This window comes from Eptatretus burgeri, chromosome 5 (genome assembly GCF_056783735.1).
Source record: "Eptatretus burgeri isolate ZD-2024b chromosome 5, Ebu_testis_v1, whole genome shotgun sequence".
Taxonomy (NCBI): Eukaryota; Metazoa; Chordata; class Myxini; order Myxiniformes; family Myxinidae; genus Eptatretus; species Eptatretus burgeri.
The window spans coordinates 355,636-374,525 of record NC_140965.1 but is presented as its reverse complement, the minus strand read 5'-3'; the positions used below and the strand labels follow the sequence as shown (position 1 = coordinate 374,525).

Here is an 18,890-nt window from a genome sequence, read left to right as displayed (position 1 = left end):
TGCCGGCTGGCTGTTTTTCTTCAAGGCCTGTGCCGGCCAACTTAATCGGCAGCTGTTGTTTTGCTGCGAGGCCTGTGCCGGCTGGATCGTCTACAGCTGCTGTGCTGCAAGGCCTGTGCCGGCCCACTTCATCTGCCGGCTGGCTGTTTTTCTTCAAGGCCTGTGCCGGCCAGTTCATCTGCTGGCTGTGTTTGCCTGCAGCGGCCTTCTTCTGCGGGCTGTGTTTGCCTGATCACCTTTGCCATGCCATGCCCACTGCCCCTGTTCACCAGCCCCGTTCAATTTTTGCTTTGCCCCCCCCCTGTTCATTTCCATGTGCGCCAGGATCCGCAAGGCAACAGTTTGCAAGCTGCGAGAACTGCCCTGTTGGCAGCTACAACACGGGCCTGCAGTGGCGGCCCGTGCACCGTGTTTGTGTCCATCCATCCATTCGTTGTGTTCATTGCGTGTGCCACTTGAGCTGGCACGGAGACTGCGTTTGTGCAGCCCATGCACCGTTGTGGTTCACTGCGTTCAGTTCAAAAAGGAAGGCCTTGGACTGCGTGTGAGCAGCCAGCCACGTTCCCTGTCACCTGCATTGTTTTGAGCCAGAGACTGCATGCGAGCAGCCTGGCTCCCTGCTAACTGCTTTCTTTTTGCAGAGTTCATTGATCCTGGGCCATGGTTTGGTGTAAAATTTGTAAGTTAAGGTTAAGATGTACTGTAAATATGAGTGCGCCCCCGGCATGTCTGTCCTAGCGCCGGCAATTTTATTTAAGTTGTCCGTGTGAGTGAGTTTGTTTAGGTAGTTACGCAGCCCTCAGGTTATTTATTTTGGGGACACGAATACCATGAATGTCGCACTCAGGGATCCGTAGGTAAAATGTACTAGGGAAAAACTACACATGATGGCACACGAAAATTTGACGACTCGGGACGAGTCTGTAAAAAGGGGAGGGGGTAGTGTTGTGGTTACCAAATTCGTAAACCACCATTCAGGTCCCTTAGGTGAGATATCTCCGTAAGTATATGTGTAGTTAGGCCCAAACCCGTTGTCTCGAGGGAATAAATGTCATTCATGCGTGCTGCGACTCTTCAGGATAGCCGTTTTTCTTTTGCTATCTTTATTTTGGACCAACCGCCATGATTACCACCACCAACCACGTCTCAACAGTCGTCACAACATCAACCACCCACCACAACGCCGCTTCACCACAACAGCCACGACCTTTCCCGTCACACCTCGCAACCGTCGCATCGCCACCGTTCTTGCGCCGCTTGTGAGTACCGGTATTGGACTCGTGCAGGGCGCGCGCCGAACAGCGTGTACAAAACCACGGATTTTCCGCTCCAAAAGCGGATCAAAAACGACTCACACCCACTTTTGTTCCGTCCAATCGGTGAGCGAGGGGCGATTTGGCCCCGTCTCCAGGGCGTTGGAGGGCGGTCGCTATATGCAAATTCATGGATCAAAATGCATTCACACCCACTTTTTCTCGGGCCAATGGGGAGCGAGGTGAAAGGTCGAAGGCAGGGGGTCAAAGGCGAAGCCACGGGGCTTATATAAGCGGCCGCGTTCGTCAGTAGAGTTGAGTTGGTCGTCGTCGTGTGCGTTGGAGTTGAGTGCAGTTGGGAAGTTCGCAGGAGGAAGAGTTCGGAGTTGGAGTCGGAGCGAAGAGGACGGAGCTGTGGAGAGGCGGTGGCGGCGAAGGCAGATGAGTGGGTGCTCGCGTCGGTGCCGGGAGCTGCACACCAGGGAGGCCGACGGCGCGACCTGGTCGAGGTGGAGACGCTCGTCGCGGGACCCGAGACAGAGTACAAATCCTCCTTTCCCCGAGCATCAGCAACCCCCTCCTGTTTCCCCCCGCGCTGAGATAGTGCGACCAAGGGGGCCCCCTTCCCACCCCCTACCAGACACTGTCCGCGAGGCCCGCGGAGTTGAGGCACCATCGCCGCTCCGCGTCTCATCACCAGACGGGTAGGCCCGACCCGGTCTCGGCCTCAGGCCCGCCTCATCCTTGAGGGTGTTCTTTTTCTTGGTTTTGGGTATGTGTTGTCGGCGCCTTCTGTGAAGTAGAATTGTATAAGTGTTGCCGTGTGCTCGGTAGTCGGATAGCTCTGCATTGTGTCTTCGCTTTTACATTTGCTTTTTGTGTAAAATTGCATTGTGTTTATTTTCCTTCTATGTGCTTTTGGTGGAATTGTATATGTGTGCTTTCCGTTCATCGCGAATAAATGTGCTTTATGTTGAACTGCTTTCCCGCTTCGCTTCGTCATTTCTCTCATTGAATCCTCATCTTGCTTCACGTAAAGGGTTGGTAGTGGGCTGAATACGCCCGATAATTAATCGAACCGTCGAGGCCGACGATAACACCGCTCGGTTATCCCGATAGTACGGAACGGGTCGCTTAAGTGGCCCGTGTCCAAAGTCGACCTGCGGCGAGGTGCGATCGCCCGGTCTACCCTCCGTGTGGGTACTTAGGTAGGTCGAATTTGGCGAGCAACCCTATCCTACGCGGGGGCCGATTGGCTCGATCGCGGTGAGACCGAAAGGTCCACCCGTGACTGGTTCCCGGCGTTAGTCCGAGAGGGTCACGACTGGATTGTCCGTCCGGTGGGCGACGTGCCGCGATTCGAGTTACGTGGCCGTCAGCACGCCGGCGGGCGCGAATCCGTAACAATACTATGGTGAAAATTTCAAGTTGATCGGACTAACGGCTGCTGAGAAAATCAATTTAAAAGTCAAGAAACCCGAAAAAAAAGTCAAGAAACAGCGGAATGAGAAAAATAATAAATAAACAGAAGAAAAACAGTCGGTTACCCAGCCTTGTAGGTTTGGTACCCTAACAATAATATTCCCAGCAATGCACTGCTTTTGCTTGGAAGCCTAATAAGGAATTGCAGGTGGAGGTTGAGCTACCTTAATATAATGACAAAGCGTAAGATATATATTGCTTCCTTGAACAGTAATTGGGGATCCCCCCCCCCTCTTTTACGGAAAATTCAGACAATGGAGAGAGTGAAAGCCGACATCATCATAGTGCAAGAAACCCATGCTATGAACACTCTGGCAGATAAATGGCATACATAAACTCGACAGAGGGCAGTGGTGGTTGAGTGGTTTTACCACACCCAAAGCTGGTGTCGCCATCGCCTTCATGATAGGATCCCCCGCTCAAAAGAGTGTTTTTAAGGAGATCTGTAAGGCACATCTGATAGTGGTGGAGTTCTATTGCAAGGCACAAAAAAAAAATTATCATTGTGAATGTGTATGCACCGAGTGAACCCACAGAGAGAAGTGTTCAAATAATGCATGAAATTGCTACGCACGCACACGCACACACGCGCGCACACGCACACACTTATTAGTGTAGATATACCTCAGAGAGGACAACAATATGACCCTTCCTGTTACTCACATCGGGAGCACCTGTAATCATATCAAAAAGCTACTTTCTCTCCTTCCCTCTTTTCTCGTCGAATCCCGATTAGCCTTACCAGTTTTAATCTTTTTTTTGCTTCTTCACAAAATTATGTATTTAGGCTTCTTCTTCTTTCATTTATGTTGCAATTTAAAGCCAATCTTCACAACCAAAAAACCATTCCCCTTTATCTTGAAGATGCAGTCCATAATTATATCCATTCAAAAGGAGCACCACCTGTTCCTCAATGAACAAACACCGACAGAAATACGCAAACAATACCTGCCAATGCTCCAGAGCGGTCGAGACTCTTTTTCCGGAGAGCATGACGCACAATCAGGACTGGCAAAGAAATGGAAAACAGACATCGCCATGGAGAAAGCTGGATCGTGTCACCTGCAGAGAGTGTGGCGGACTTGAGAAAACAAAGACTAAATACTGACTGCATGAAAGTGATAGCAAAAATTTAAAACCTGCATGTAAACCACCTTTTCAAAACTTTTTCCTTTTCTACAGGATCCAAGGTTCATCGAGGAGTTGGAACAAAAATCATACAAACACATACAACAACACCGGATTTGATTTCAGACAACACAACCACTTAACTTGGGGGAGAGGACGTCACTTCGCAGATTTCTCTGGAGACCAGCAACACCATCTTTATGACATTGCTTTTGTCTCTACAATCAGCAAGGCAATGAAGGAAAGATTTACACCATGCCCCTATCCACACACCTGCCCCCCTATCATGGATGCTAAATCTATACTTGTTTGTCCATGATCTTTTATTTAAATGTTTAGCATCAAGCAATGGAAGTAACACGTACCAATTGTTTAAACCTTTCGTCAGAATCCGACCATGGTCGTAATAAGACACTCAACCATGGTCGGAATTGAAACACGAACCTCCCAGAATCACAGTGGATGCTACAACCAATGTACCACTGAATCTGGTGTCAAACGGAAAATTTATTTTACAAATGGAAAAAAAATATCTATAATAATAAATGTCAGTGTGTGTCAGTGTGTCAGTTAGTGTGTCCTAGTTCACTACAAAACTACGAAACCTCATGGCCCCAAACTCTGCATGCATACCAAGGGAACTCCAAGTAAGTGCAAGAGTGAAAATTGAGTGTTTGGGTTAATTTAAACACACCTTTTGAGGACAATTTAGAGGGTGCTCATCACAAAAAAAAAAAAATAAGCCTTATGAAGATGGCGGCACACCATCTTGGTCAGCCCTTCGTTAGCTTGCTGCAGTCTTGAGCCACCATTTTGTTTGGACAGCTCAACAATGCCTTGATTTGGAACAGGCCACAACAGTTTCTTAACAAAAAAGCGCTAACATTTTTTCACATTTCTTACTCACACCATCAAATACCTGATCTTCATACCTACTACTCGCTGTATACATCGCTTTTGTAAGTGCTATTGTTTTCAAATTAGGAGCTCGGAGTGATTTTATAATGCAATTTTCCACAATGACCTGTCATGGATAAATTAAAGTACAGAATGAAGAATGACTTTGGCGTTCAAGGTCTGATCTCATGCACTTGTACATTGTACCTTCAGAAAGTAGTCCCATCCTTTGACTTTCTTCATATTTTGTTGCGTTACAGCTTGAATTTAAAAATTTACGAGCATAACCCATACTCTGCGCGATATGTTGGGGTGGGTGTGTTTGAGAAAGGAACTGATGCAGAGTATCAGTAGTAATTTTATTTGAATGCAGTAAGTGGAATACAATTTCACTGTTTCAGAACCATTTTATTTACTTTTTTTTGTACCATGCACCTCATATGGTCTTTGAGATAATGTAAGCCGAATATCACGTTACTCGAGCGCAGAACAAAGTCGAAGACAGCGCGACACGAAACCACAAACTCGGAAATAATATATAAGATTAAACTTAGATTTTTTTTAATCACTGATCTCCACAAAATACCCCATAATGACAAAGTGAAAACATGCTTTTAGAAACTTTTACAAATTAATTAAAAATGAAAAGCTGGAATGTTCTGCATCAATAAGTGTTCAACCCTCTGAGTCAATAGAAGCTCCTTTGGCAGCGATTTACCGCTTCAAGTCTTCTTGGGTACATCTGTATCAGCTTTGCAATCTGTATTTGGGGATTTTCACCCATTCTTCCTTGTAGATTTGCTCAAGCTCTATCAAGTTGGATGGGGAGTGTCGGTGACCAGCAATGTTCAAGTGTTTCCATCAATTCTCAATGGGATTCAAGTCTGGGCTTTGGCTGCGCCACTCAAGGACTTTCACATTCTTGTTCTGAAGCCATTCCAGTGTTGCTTTGGTTGTAATCTTGGGGTCATCGTCTTGGAAGGTAAATCTTCACCACAGTTAAGGTCGTTTGCACTTTGAAGCAGGTTCTCCTCAAGGATTTCTCTGTATTTGCCTCCATTCATTGTTCCTTCTATCCTTCCAAGTCTCCCAGTCCCTGCCGCTAAAAATCATCCCCATAATATGATGCCACCACCACTATGCTTCACAGTCGGGATGGTGTTAGATGGGTAGTGCTGTGTTCGGTTTCCATCAGATGTAGTACTTTGCATTCAGGCCAAAGAGTTCACTTTTCATTGCATCAGACCACAGAATTGTTTGCCATCATGCTCTTCGAGTCTTTCGCATGCCTTTTTGCAAACTCCACGTGTGCTGTCATGTGCCTTTCTCTCAGGAGTGGTTTCTGCCCGGCAACTTTCCCATGAAGCCTAGATTTGTGAAGCGCTGCAGAGATTGGTGTCTTTCTGGCAGGTTCTCCCATCTTAGCCAAGGAACTCTGCAGCTCTGTCAGAGTGGTTCCTGGGTTCTTGGTCACCTCCCTGACTAAAGTCATTCTTGCCCAGTTTGGCCGGACGGCCAGCTCAAGAAAAAGTGTGGGTAGTTCCACATTCTTTCCATTTCCTAATGATGGAGTTCAATGTGCTCTTGGGAAGTTTCAACACTAGAAATTGTTTTATACCATTCCCCAGATCTATGCCTCCTCACATTTCAATGTCGGAGTTCTACGGACAGTTCCTTGGACTTCATGGTAGAATTTCTGCTCCGACATGCACTGTCAACTGTGGGACCTCATATAGAAAGGTGTGTTTCTTTATAAATCATGTCCAATCAGATGAATTGGTCACCGGTTGAGTCTAATCAAGTTGTAGAGACATCTCAAGGATGCATCTGAGCTCCATATGGAGTGTCATAGCAACGGGGGTTGAATACTTATTGATGCAAGACATTAAAGCTTTTCAGTTTTAAGTAATATGTAAAAAATTCCAAAAACATGTTTTCACTTTCTCATTATGGGGTATTTTGTGTAGATTGGTGACAAAAAATTTAAGTTTAATCCATTTTTAATTCAGGCTGAAACACAACAAAATGTGAAAAAAGTCACGGGACGTGAATACGTTCTGAAGGCACTGTAAGTATCGAAATCTGGAGTGATATCTGAAAATATTAAGAAATTAGCGATGTTTTTGTTTTTCTGGTTGTGTCCCATTACCCATAATCTTGCTATCATTTGCCAGCCAGCCGTTCCTTATGAACCGTTCCATTGGAATGCTTGCTTGAGTGCTTAAGCCACTTCACGAACACTCCACAAGCTGCTTGGTTCGATACATGGCAAAAGTACATGCACTGTCCCTCTGGAAAACAAGTAAAAAGAACCATAAAATATCACAGTCCCTGTTGTTTTAGCAATGTTGCTGTACGGAGTTAAAGGGCTAGCCCACATTTATGTATAACTGAAACAGCTGCCAGTCGACGAGATCAGATCGCATCTTTCTGACAGAAATGCGCATCAGCCATCTTTGATCAGATCGCAAAATAAAGTGAGGTGCACATGTATGCCATTATGTACTGTGCTTCTGCCAAGTCTGAACACGATCGGTACATGCAAGTCTGAGAAATGGTTGGGGACACATTTATGCAACAAAATGGCCACAAGTCGGCCATCTTGGATCTGTTCTCAAAAGAAAATGATGTGCATATGTAAGCCTTCATTTTTTATCTGCGTGCCAAGTTTGAACAACATTGGTAAATGTATGTCCAAGAAATGGTTGAGAACGTGTTCAACATCGGGTTTTTTACAACTAAAATGGCCACCAGTCGGCCATTTTGCTTCTGATCTCGAGAAAAAATGACGTGCATGTGTAAGCCATCATTGATTTTCTGCTCGCAAAGATTGAACAACATTGGTAAATGCATGTCCAAGAAATGGTTGAGGATGTGTGCAACATCGGGTTTTTTACAACTAAAATGGCTGCCAGTCGGCTATATTCGATCTGGTGTCGAAAGAAAATGCCGTTCACATGTAAGCTCTCATTCGTTACCTATGTGCCAAGTTTGAACAAGATCGGTAAATGCAACTCAGATAAATGGTTGAGGATGTGTTCGATACCAGGAATTTTTAATTTTTTTTTTACAACTAAAATGGCCGCCAGTCTAACAGTCGGCCATCTTTGATCTGATCGCAAAATAAAGTGAGGTGCACGTGTATGCTATTATGTACTGTGCTTGTGCCAAGTCTGAACAAAATCTGACCATGCATGTCTTAGAAATGGTTGGGAACACATTTACAAGGGAATCAAACACAGGTGGAGGCCATTCAGCCAATCATGCCTGCGCAAACGCCATATTAATTTATCTGCACAAGATCCAAGGAAGAAAATGCAAAAAAAATGTATTTAATTAATGAAATAAATAATTTTCTTTGTTTGATTGTTAGTTTGATTTTTTGGGGTTTTTTGTTTTGTATTTTTTTTTCTTTCTTCCCTTCAGGGAAGAGAGCATGGGCTTGGTTAAAAACACACATCAACCACACAACCCCCCTTGACAAACCCCCACCAACAGCACTCCTTACACATGCACACAATCACCCATGAATGCTCAAACTACCTAAAAGTCCTATCAACATCCCCATACCCCCTCTATCTCCATAACTTCCAGGTACCTATCTAATTCTAATTTCAACTTATCGACTTTTTCTGCTGCCACTACCTTTCCAGGGAGGCCATTCCATGCATTAACTACTATAGATTTTAATTTAATCTCGACTCTAAGTTAATTTAATCTCTCGACTCCATTGAAGTAACAAAATGGCCACCAATGGCCACCAGCCTTCTCCCAATCATCAGCAAGGTTATGGAATCCATCATCGCTTCAGACATGAAATCCTTCCTCTTCTCCAATGGCTTGATTTCCAATCATCAATTTGGTTTCAGACCAGGTCACTCTACCCTGGATATGCTGCTACTGCTCTCCCATCAATGGATGGAGGTCCTCAATGCCAGACAGGAAATCCGAGCCGTATCCCTGGACATATCACGTGCTTTTGACACAGTCTGGCACCCTGCCCTACTCACCAAACTCTCTTCCCATGGTATTCAAGGCCATCTCCACTCATGGCTCGCAGACTTCCTCTCCTGTCGCAGTCAACGTGTGGCCCTAAATGGAGTTCTTTCATCCCCTCTTCCTGTGCAGGCTGGAGTTCCTCAAGGTAGCGTTCTGGGCCCTGTTCTTTTTCTGGTTTTCATCAATGATCTCTCGGACTCTCTGGAAAATCCTCTATTTCTCTTTGCCGATGACTCCACCCTCTGCCGTACCATCTGTCATCCCTCAGACCGGCAAGCAGCAGCTTCTTCGCTCACTGCAGATCTGGATAAAATCACAAACTGGTCCAACACGTGGAACATGTCTTTCAATCCACACAAATCTCACACTCTCACTATGTCTCTTCGAAAGGACCGTTTAGAAAACCCCTCCATCCACTTTCTCAACAATCCTGTGGAAGAAGTCTTTTCTTTCAAGCTTCTGGGTCTCACTATCTGCCATGACCTTTCCTGGGAAAGTCACATTTCCAACCTTGCCTCAAAAGCCAGTCGCCGACTGGGAATCCTCCGTCGTGCAAAGTCCTTCCTCGGCCCTCTTGAGCTCCTGACTACTTACAAAGCTTTTGTCCGTAGCCTGATGGAGTACTGCTCTCCCCTCTGGGCTGGTGCTCCTGCCTCCCACCTTTCTCGGCTTCACGCTGTCGAAACCAGGGCTTTTAAGATCATTGGCATCTCCCGCAATGAAGCTGAGTCTTTGGGCCTCTCACTCAATCACCGCAGGTTGGTCGGTGGTCTTTCTGTCTTCTACCGACTCCTCTCCAGCCTTGCCCCCTGCTCTCTCTGCGATTTGTCCCAACCACATTTCCACAAGGCGCTCAAGGTCCGCCAACAACCCCCTTCTGGTAAAACTACCAAAATCACGAATCACTGCTCATCTTCACTCTTTCATTCCTCTTTTTCCCGCCTTTGGAATAAACTTCCTCACTCTATTCTTTCCCATTCTTCCCTCCAGGCTTTCAAAACAGCTGTTCACCACCACCTCTTATCTTCCCCCATCCAAATCCTCGATCTTTTCTACCCCTGATAATCCACCCAAGCCCACTTCCTTCAATTCTCCTGCTTTCCTTCCTGAAAGTCCCTGTAATGTCCATCTTCTCTTCGCCACGTTCCCCGTCCCATCCCCATCCCTCTCCCTTCCACAGTTCACCTAATGTGTCTGTTCCCCACTGTTTTGTCCCTTCCACTCCCGCCCCTCTTGTCTCATGCCTCCTTGCTGTGAGTTGTGTGTTAGCTCTCATACGAGCCTCGACCAAGGTATACAAAAAAAAAAAAAAAATAAAAAAATAAAAAACCAGTCAGCCATCTTGGATCTGATTTGAAAAAGAAATGATGTGCACATGTAAGCCATAATCTATTGTTTGTGTGCCAAGTTTGAATATCATCTGTAAATGCATGTCTGAGAAATGGTTGACAACATGTTCAACATCGGGTATTTTTACAACTAAAATGGCTGCCAGTCGGCCATCTTGGATGTAATCTCGAAAAAAAAAATGACAAGTTTTTCTAAGCCATCACTCTTCATCTCTTTGCCCAGTTTGAACAAGATCGATCAATGCATGTCTGAGAAATGGTTGACGTGTTCGACACCAGGAATTTTTTAACAACTACAATGGCTGCCAGTCGGTAATCTTTGATCGCATCGAGAAACAAAATGATGTGCCAATGCTTACCATTATGTGTTGTCTTTGTGCCAAGCACAAATAAAATCAGTCCGTACATGTCCGAGATATGGTTGTGGGCACGCACGCACGCACGCACACACCAAATCCATAATCAATTGGCTTACCATAATACGTGTTTGCAGCAAGTGAGGCAAGCCAGACACCAAGTGATGCAGCAATGATGGTGCATAGGGTGATTACGTTCATTACCATGGTGATGATTTCAGCACACAATCCCACAAACCATGGGTTCCCTTGTAACTCCACATCTGCAACCAATACACATCAAAATATTTGACAAAACAAAAAAAAGAATGAGTTTTGGCGACAGACACCACTTTTGGCTTCAAACCCTCTGTGACATTTTTGTAACCTGAAATACTCAATGCACAATGAACGTCTGTGGTCATTGCATGGTGTGCTGTGCAGCGGCGATGATGTAAGAACATGTCATTCTGGTTAAAGTGTGGTCCTCATGGTTAAAAAAACGAAAATGCCAAATCAGTCCATTGGTAAGCAGAACAAAGCCACACAAATCATGCCGAGGGTGTTTGCTACACTTGACATTTGTGGAGGAGTGAGCAGCTTGCTATAAGATTCAAATCCATAAAAGTCAATGGAGAATGAAACTTTCCTTTCACCACTGGATCAAATAGCCAGCTCGATGGTGCTCATGAATATCATCAAATTAATATTATTATGGAGAAATTAATTGTGAATTAGAGCTGCTGGTTGCATCATTGCTGAGGCACAGCTTTGCCACTGATGAAATGCCCCCCCCCCTTGTAGGCAACGGCAGGAATTTGTTCAAGGTACTGGCAATAACTCACCTACTCTTCACAAAATAGACTGTGGAATCTTTAGCATCCACAAATAGCCAGCCAGTGCTGGCAGACAGTGCCTCAGGCTTAATGTCCTTCCCATGGACGTCACACACGTGGCTGGGGGTCAAGATCACCCTGCTTGCAAAACACCAGGAGGTTGACATTTTAACCAGGTGAGAGAGCTCAAAGGCAAGTGCAGAATAATGGGTTTATCTAAATAATGAATACAACCATTGAATCCGTCGCCTCGTTATTGTGGTATTTCATTTCTATTTTTTTCATACATTGGGACGGTTTTTAAAGACCCTGGGGAGACATACAATACACAGAAAGGAACTCTCGTGGAATTATCTCCATCATAATCATATATTGCGTCACAAAATTACCTCTCCCTTGCATCAGTGGAAAGGGAACACAAGTCATAATAATAAAAATAGGGGCAATACCCTGGGTGCTCACCTGCTAGAATAATTCCACTGAAGAGGAAGTCAACGTGAGACAGAATCAGCAAGATGCACCAAAAAACCAATGTTATCGCAAATACTTTTTTTGGGGCACAAACCCCCCAATAAACCCCCCGACTTTTAAAATAGTGTGAACAAACTTTGGTACATCATGGGTGATGAAGGTTGTGGTCAAGTTTCATCAAAATTGTGTGTGTGTGGTTTCGGAGAAGAAAGCAAATACATATTTTGAGGGAAACCCTCCCCCCCCCCATACACGCCCTCAGACCGCGATATCTTTAACATCGTAAACAGACTTTAGGACATCATGGGTGATGACTGTTGTGGTCAAGTTTCATCGGAATTGTGTGTGTAGTTTCTGAGAAGAATGCAAATACCTCTTTTGGATGGGTGGGGGAGGGGGGCAACCCCTCTGTACACCCCCCCCCCAGACCCTGATGTTTTAATGCCAGAAACAAACGTTGGTATATCACAGATGGTGAAGGTTGCGGTGAAGTTTCATCGAAATCATGTGTGTAGTTTCAGAGAAGAAGTTGCAAGTGTTTCTGTACGGACAGACGGATGAACGGATGACGCGCCATCCCGTAAGCTTCCCGGAACTTCGTTGCAGGTGAGCCAAAAACATTTTTAAAACAAGAAGAGGAGCAATCAGAGATTGTCGACCCTCGCCAGGACTTGTTTTGTATAAGGTTTGCAGAGCTTTGTGTGATGTTTGTGTGCTGGTGTGTTACATAAATAACAGACATGATTAGAACTGCAAACTGCCACTTTATAACTGCCGGCAGTGATAACCGGGTACCAAGACGTCCCAATTTGATGCAACCCCACTTTGATTGGACACAGCTTTGAGTTAAAGAGGATTTTCCAGTCAGAGATATCATTGATGAAAACCAGAAAAAGCACAGGGCCCAGAACCCTACCTTGAGGAACTCCAGCCTGGACAAGAAGAAGGGATGAGAGAACTCTATTAAGACCAACAACTCCCACTCACGCACCATAGACACCCCGAGTTTTCTTACCTCCTCCACCCTTCTCAGCGACTGGGAAGCATAGGTCCATCGGCTGCGCCAGTTATTGTAAGAGGTTAAATACGGCTCAACCGCCTCTCCTCTTTCTTGTTCTCTAATTTCCTCAGGTGTGTGTCTCATGGCATCTGTGATGTCTGCATAAGTTAAGAATGTGCAAGTTCTTTATATTGGTTTAGCTCTGCCCTGTGTCGTCTGTTTGTATATGACTGCATTTATTTTGCTGCACCCCACAAATCCTTGCTTTCCCTGCTGTACATATTGCTCAATAAAACCATTTTACTGCTACACATACTTTTCTCCACCCTTATAAATAAATTGCTGATGTTATAAATATACCAAGCTCATTTTGTCTTTTCTTTTATTGGTCTAGTATGGTCTGTACGTTAGTTTAGCCGGAAAATTCTACCCCATTAGTTTGCTCTTATTAGCTAGTGCACACTCACTGTTTTGCTCGGCAGTAATCCAGGTGTGCACTGAGGGCACGAGATCCCCCTTGGTTTGGCTGTCCACAGGTAAGGTATCACGCGAGGAAGTGTAACCCTGCCAGGATTGGCAGTGCCAATCGACGTTCGTGGTTGCTTTGCAACCCGTCGATGCGCAGTTAGCTGTGCCCGGTGGTCTCAGGGCCAGGCATTCACGAGGGACCCAAGTGCTTCCCTCGTGGCGAGCCTCGAACCCGAGTCCGTAACAATATCCTTATTGTTTAATGGCCACAATTATTACCACATTATTGTGGGGTTGGCTGGGGGAAACTTCTGGTTTCTGGGGGAAACTGCGGGATCCGGATCCGACGACTCGAATATTTTAAGTTATATAACCCTCTCCTGAACAGTGCTTCTCCACCACTTTATGGTCGACTTATTTGGAAAGCTCCTTGGTCTTCATGTTTGCCTTGTTGGTTTCCCAAGTGAGTTAAACCTTAAAACTCCCGAGATAAGTGTGGGAGATTAATTTTTATGTTAAACCACTGACTACATACAGGTGAAATCTATTACACTCACTTTTAAACCTTTCAAACAAATAATTTACTCCTGAAGTGATTTGGGGTTAATTAGGGAAAGGGGTTGAACATTTGTACCACTGAGAATTATCGGATTTCTTTGTTAATCTCACTTATTCACGGTTTATCTGAATTTTTCAGCTTCATCACTTTGGAGTCGTTTGTGAAGACTCAAACTATCAAGTTTCATTTGAAACCATCATGAAATAAAATAAACTCAGGTGGCATCAAAATGTAAAAACTTTGGAGTGGGGTGAATACATTTTCAGGCCACTGCACACAATCACCCAACAATGTTCAAGCTACCTGAAAGTCCTGCCAACATCCCTCTACCCCTCTATCTCCACAACTTCCAGGTACCTATACAATTCAAATTTAAACATATCTCTACTTGATGCTGCCACTACCTTTCCAGGGAGACCATTCCATGCATTAACTAACCTCAAAGTGAAAGTCCCCTGCCTCACAACCATCTTTACTCTCCCCTTCCTTACTCTCAGGCTGTGGCCCCTGACCACTGTCTATTCTTTTGAACTTACTGTATTTTGTATATATCCTTCACGATCTAAAATATAGCGACCCTTGCTTCCACCTCAACCACTGCTTGTCATCGCTACCCCTTGACCACTGCATGGCCTTACAACCCCCCCCCCAAACCCACGCTCTTCCTCAAAAATTTGCCTCACTACCCACCCCCTGCACCATTGCATGCCCTCGCTACCCACCCCTTGCCCCCGCCCGACTAATGCATGGCCTCGCTACCCCCCACCACTACTGCATGGCCTCACTACTCCCTCCCACTACTGCATGGCCTCACTACCCCCCAACCACTGCATGACCTCACTATCCCTCCCACCACTGCATGACCTCACTACCCCCCCACCACTGCATGACCTCACTATCCCTCCCACCACTGCATGACCTCACTATCCCCCCCACCACTGCATGACTTTACTACCCCCCCACCACTGCATGACCTCACTACCCCCCCACCACTGCATAACATCACTATCCCCACAACCACTGCATGACCTCACGACCCCCCCACCACTGCGTAGCCTCACGACCCCCCCACTACGGCATGGCCTCACTACTGCATGGCCTCACTACTCCCCACCTCACCAGTGCATGGCCTCACTACCCCCACCCCATCACTGCATGTCCTCACTACCCCCCACCACTGCATGGCCTCACTACCCCCCACCACTGCATGACCTCACTATCCCACCCACCACTACATGACCTCACTGCCCCCCCCCTCACACTGCGCCACTGCGTGGCCTCACTCCCTCCCCCCACCACTGCATGGCTTCACTCCTCCCCCCCACCACTGCATGGCTTCACTCCTCCCCCCCACCACTGCATGGCTTCACCTCCTCCCCCCACCACTGCATGGCCTCACTCCTCCCCCCCCACCACTGCATGGCCTCACTCCCTCCCCCCCACCACTGCATGGCCTCACTCCCCTCCCCCCACCACTGCATGGCCTCACTCCCTCCCCCCCCACCACTGCATGGCCTCACTCCCCCCCCACCACTGCATGGCCTCACTACCACCACCCCACCACTGAATGGCCTCACTACCCCCACCCCATCACTGCATGGCGTCACTATCCCCCCCACCACTACATGAACTCACTACCCCCTCACACTGCGCCACTGCGTGGCCTCACTCCCTCCCCCCACCACTGCATGGCCTCACTCCCTCCCCCCACCACTGCATGGCCTCACTCCCTCCCCCCCACCACTGAATGGCCTCACTACCCCCACCCCACCACTGAGTGGCCTCACTACCCTACTCCCCCACCACTGTGTGGCCTCACTACCCTACCCCCCACTGCATGGCCTCACTCCCTCCCCCCACCACTGCATGGCCTCACTCCCTCCCCCCCCACCACTGCATGGCCTCACTCCCTCCCCCCACCACTGCATGGCCTCACTCCCTCCCCCCACCACCACTGCATGGCCTCACTCCCTCCCCCCACCACTGCATGGCCTCACTCCCCCCCCCACCACTGCATGGCCTCACTCCCTCCCCCCACCACTGCATGGCCTCACTCCCTCCCCCCCACCACTGCATGGCCTCACTCCTCCCCCCCCACCACTGCATGGCCTCACTCCCTCCCCCCACCACTGCATGGCCTCACTCCCTCCCCCCACCACTGGAATGGCCTCACTCCCTCCCCCCCACCACTGAATGGCCTCACTCCCTCCCCCCACCACTGAATGGCCTCACTCCCTCCCCCCCACCACTGAATGGCCTCACTCCCTCCCCCCCACCACTGAATGGCCTCACTCCCTCCCCCCACCACTGAATGGCCTCACTCCCTCCCCCCCACCACTGAATGGCCTCACTCCCTCCCCCCCCACCACTGAATGGCCTCACTCCCTCCCCCCCACCACCACTGAATGGCCTCACTCCCTCCCCCCACCACTGAATGGCCTCACTCCCTCCCCCCCCACCACTGAATGGCCTCACTACCCTACCCACCCCCACCACTGCGTGGCCTCACTACCCTACCCACCCCCACCACTGCGTGGCCTCACTACCCTATCCCCCCCACCACTGCATGGCCTCACTCCCTCCCCCCACCACTGCATGGCCTCACTCCCTCCCCCCCACCACTGCATGGCCTCACTCCCTCCCCCCCACCACTGCATGGCCTCACTCCCTCCCCCCCACCACTGAATGGCCTCACTCCCTCCCCCCACCACTGAATGGCCTCACTCCCTCCCCCCACCACTGAATGGCCTCACTCCCTCCCCCCACCACTGAATGGCCTCACTCCTCCCCCCCACCACTGAATGGCCTCACTCCCTCCCCCCACCACTGAATGGCCTCACTCCCTCCCCCCACCACTGAATGGCCTCACTCCCTCCCCCCACCACTGAATGGCCTCACTCCCTCCCCCCACCACTGAATGGCCTCACTCCCTCCCCCCACCACTGAATGGCCTCACTCCCTCCCCCCACCACTGAATGGCCTCACTCCCTCCCCCCACCACTGAATGGCCTCACTCCCTCCCCCCACCACTGAATGGCCTCACTCCCTCCCCCCACCACTGAATGGCCTCACTCCCTCCCCCCACCACTGAATGGCCTCACTCCCTCCCCCCCCCCACCACTGAATGGCCTCACTCCCTCCCCCCACCACTGAATGGCCTCACTCCCTCCCCCCACCACTGAATGGCCTCACTCCCTCCCCCCACCACTGAATGGCCTCACTCCTCCCCCCCACCACTGAATGGCCTCACTACCCTACCCACCCCCACCACTGCGTGGCCTCACTACCCTATCCCCCCCACCACTGCGTGGCCTCACTACCCTACCCCCCCCACCACTGCGTGGCCTCACTACCCTACCCCCACCACTGCGTGGCCTCACTGCGTGGCCTCACTGCCCTACCCCCCACCCCACCACTGCGTGGCCTCACTGCCCTACCCCCCCCACCCCACCAATGCACCCCCACTGTGGTGCTCACACAACGATGTGACCCCCTTTGTTCGTGTAACAAGTGAAACTACCTGACGAACGGAGCAATCACTCAAACATCTGCCGCCTCTGCCGTCCAATCGTTCCGATCATCGTCAGGGTTCCCTTTTTACTAACATTCAATGTTAACTTTGGTGTTGAAGTTTCACTTTGTATTCCGTATAAACACGAGACGACACACGGAAGATCGCGACCGCATCAACTCCGAAAACGGTTTGCGCGCTATACACCGCCCAATCGACCCTACCTCTTGTTCCACTGCAAAACGAGATTGTTTGTGAAAAATTAAAAACGATGAAAAACGAACACAGGTGGAAGCATCAACCTTCCCCGTAATAAGGTATACTTGGTAATAATAACAATCCTTTGATGTTATCCAATAAAACAGCGTGGTTTGATTTTTGGCGCCATTTTAACGTCTTTGCTTATACACCGCCCAACGTTTTCCTTTTTTTTTTTACCTCTCCCTTCTAATGTGAACATCGATGCGATATGTTTGTGTGTAACATGTCCCGTTTGTATTCCCGAGGTTAATTTGACATATTCACGGGTTTGTTGTTTGTTCACACGAGATTCCCCAAAACACAACGAAGCCTCGTTCCACGTCACAGATGAAGTTTTCGTCCACACTGAGAACACCTGATGACGCGTTTCATTAAATAAATGATTTGTACCAAACCTGATGGTTTTACGTGTTGAGAGATATACATTAAAATTCCCCACATCTCTCACCAAGGATCACGAGTAAAGATGAATTTTCTGATTAAACGTCACGATGAAAGGCGGGGGAGGGGGGACATGCACGGTTCATCTCCGACCACAAACCGCAGGAAAACGACGTCGTTTTCCTGGTATTTTGGATGAAATGTCCCATATCGAGGGTGAAAAGCTGTTCGGAACGCTGTTTCATCGTCTTTGACCGTACGAGGTGTACGCCGTGATCGATCAACGTCCTCGTTTGTGTTTTCAATGTTTTTTGGACATGAAAACATTCCGGAAGAAGAAGAAGATTAACGCGCACGTGCGCTCACTTAAACGGTGTTATCGAAGTGACGTCATCGTGACACGCGCGTCAAGCGCGCGCTTTTCCCTTGAGGTGTTTTTACCGATGGGAATTGTTCGGAGCTCGTGAGCTCGCGGTTCACAATTAAATAAAACATGTGTGGACGATCGTACTTTATTTGAGGAAAAAATCTCCCAACGTCACATCCTCGGGACCAGCCGCGCTCCCCGGGAGGACCGTGCGCGGGCGACGTGCCCCATGGAGTTACTGTGCGTGGAGGGTCCTTCGGTTCGGGCCGCGCGGGACCGCTCGCTGCTCGAGGACCCGCGGGTCCTGCTGCAGCTGCTGGCGCTCGAGGAGCGTTACCTCCCCCGCACCTCGTACTTCAAGTGCGTCCAGAAGGACATCAAGCCGTACATGCGGCGGATTCTGGCCGACTGGATGCTGGAAGTGAGTCCAGAGCGGACAGTACGTGCGCTGACGTCACGATCCGCCTTCCGACGTCACGATCCGACAAAAATGGGCTCCTGATGTTCCGAATCCCTTACACACTCTGTGAGGACATCGGGATCGTGTGACGCGCATAAAACGGCGGGAAGTGAGACGAGCGGGGACATGTCCT

At 48.5% G+C, this 18,890-nt stretch overlaps 2 protein-coding genes across 7 annotated transcripts in view; one reads left to right on the top strand and one right to left on the bottom strand.

Moving 5' to 3' along the window:
• The window catches only part of LOC147025677 (transmembrane protein 19-like), a 104,866-nt gene extending 87,354 nt beyond the window's left edge, over positions 1-17,512 (bottom strand). For 2 of the 5 annotated variants that reach the window (XM_085880354.1, XM_085880350.1), the window contains exons 1-3: positions 17,298-17,512; positions 10,584-10,727; positions 3,684-3,797 (exon numbers count right to left, since the gene is read on the bottom strand). In XM_085880354.1, the coding sequence (XP_085736480.1) occupies positions 3,684-3,797; positions 10,584-10,671 (202 nt within the window). In that variant the 5' untranslated portion in view covers positions 10,672-10,727; positions 17,298-17,512. Of the gene's footprint in view, positions 1-3,683; positions 3,798-6,909; positions 7,052-10,583; positions 10,728-11,288; positions 11,418-12,123; positions 12,292-17,297 lie in introns of all 5 variants that reach the window. The other 3 variants (XM_085880353.1, XM_085880352.1, XM_085880351.1) reach the window with 3 other exon arrangements.
• Positions 17,513-18,053: 541 nt separating this feature from the next.
• LOC147025676 (G1/S-specific cyclin-D2-like) overlaps positions 18,054-18,890 on the top strand; it is a 55,683-nt gene continuing 54,846 nt past the window's right edge. Inside the window, exon 1 of one of the 2 annotated variants that reach the window (XM_085880349.1) lies at positions 18,054-18,718. In XM_085880349.1, coding sequence (XP_085736475.1) covers positions 18,527-18,718 — 192 coding nt within the window. In that variant the 5' untranslated portion in view covers positions 18,054-18,526. The remainder of the gene's footprint in view (positions 18,719-18,890) is intronic. The other variant, XM_085880348.1, reaches the window with a different exon arrangement.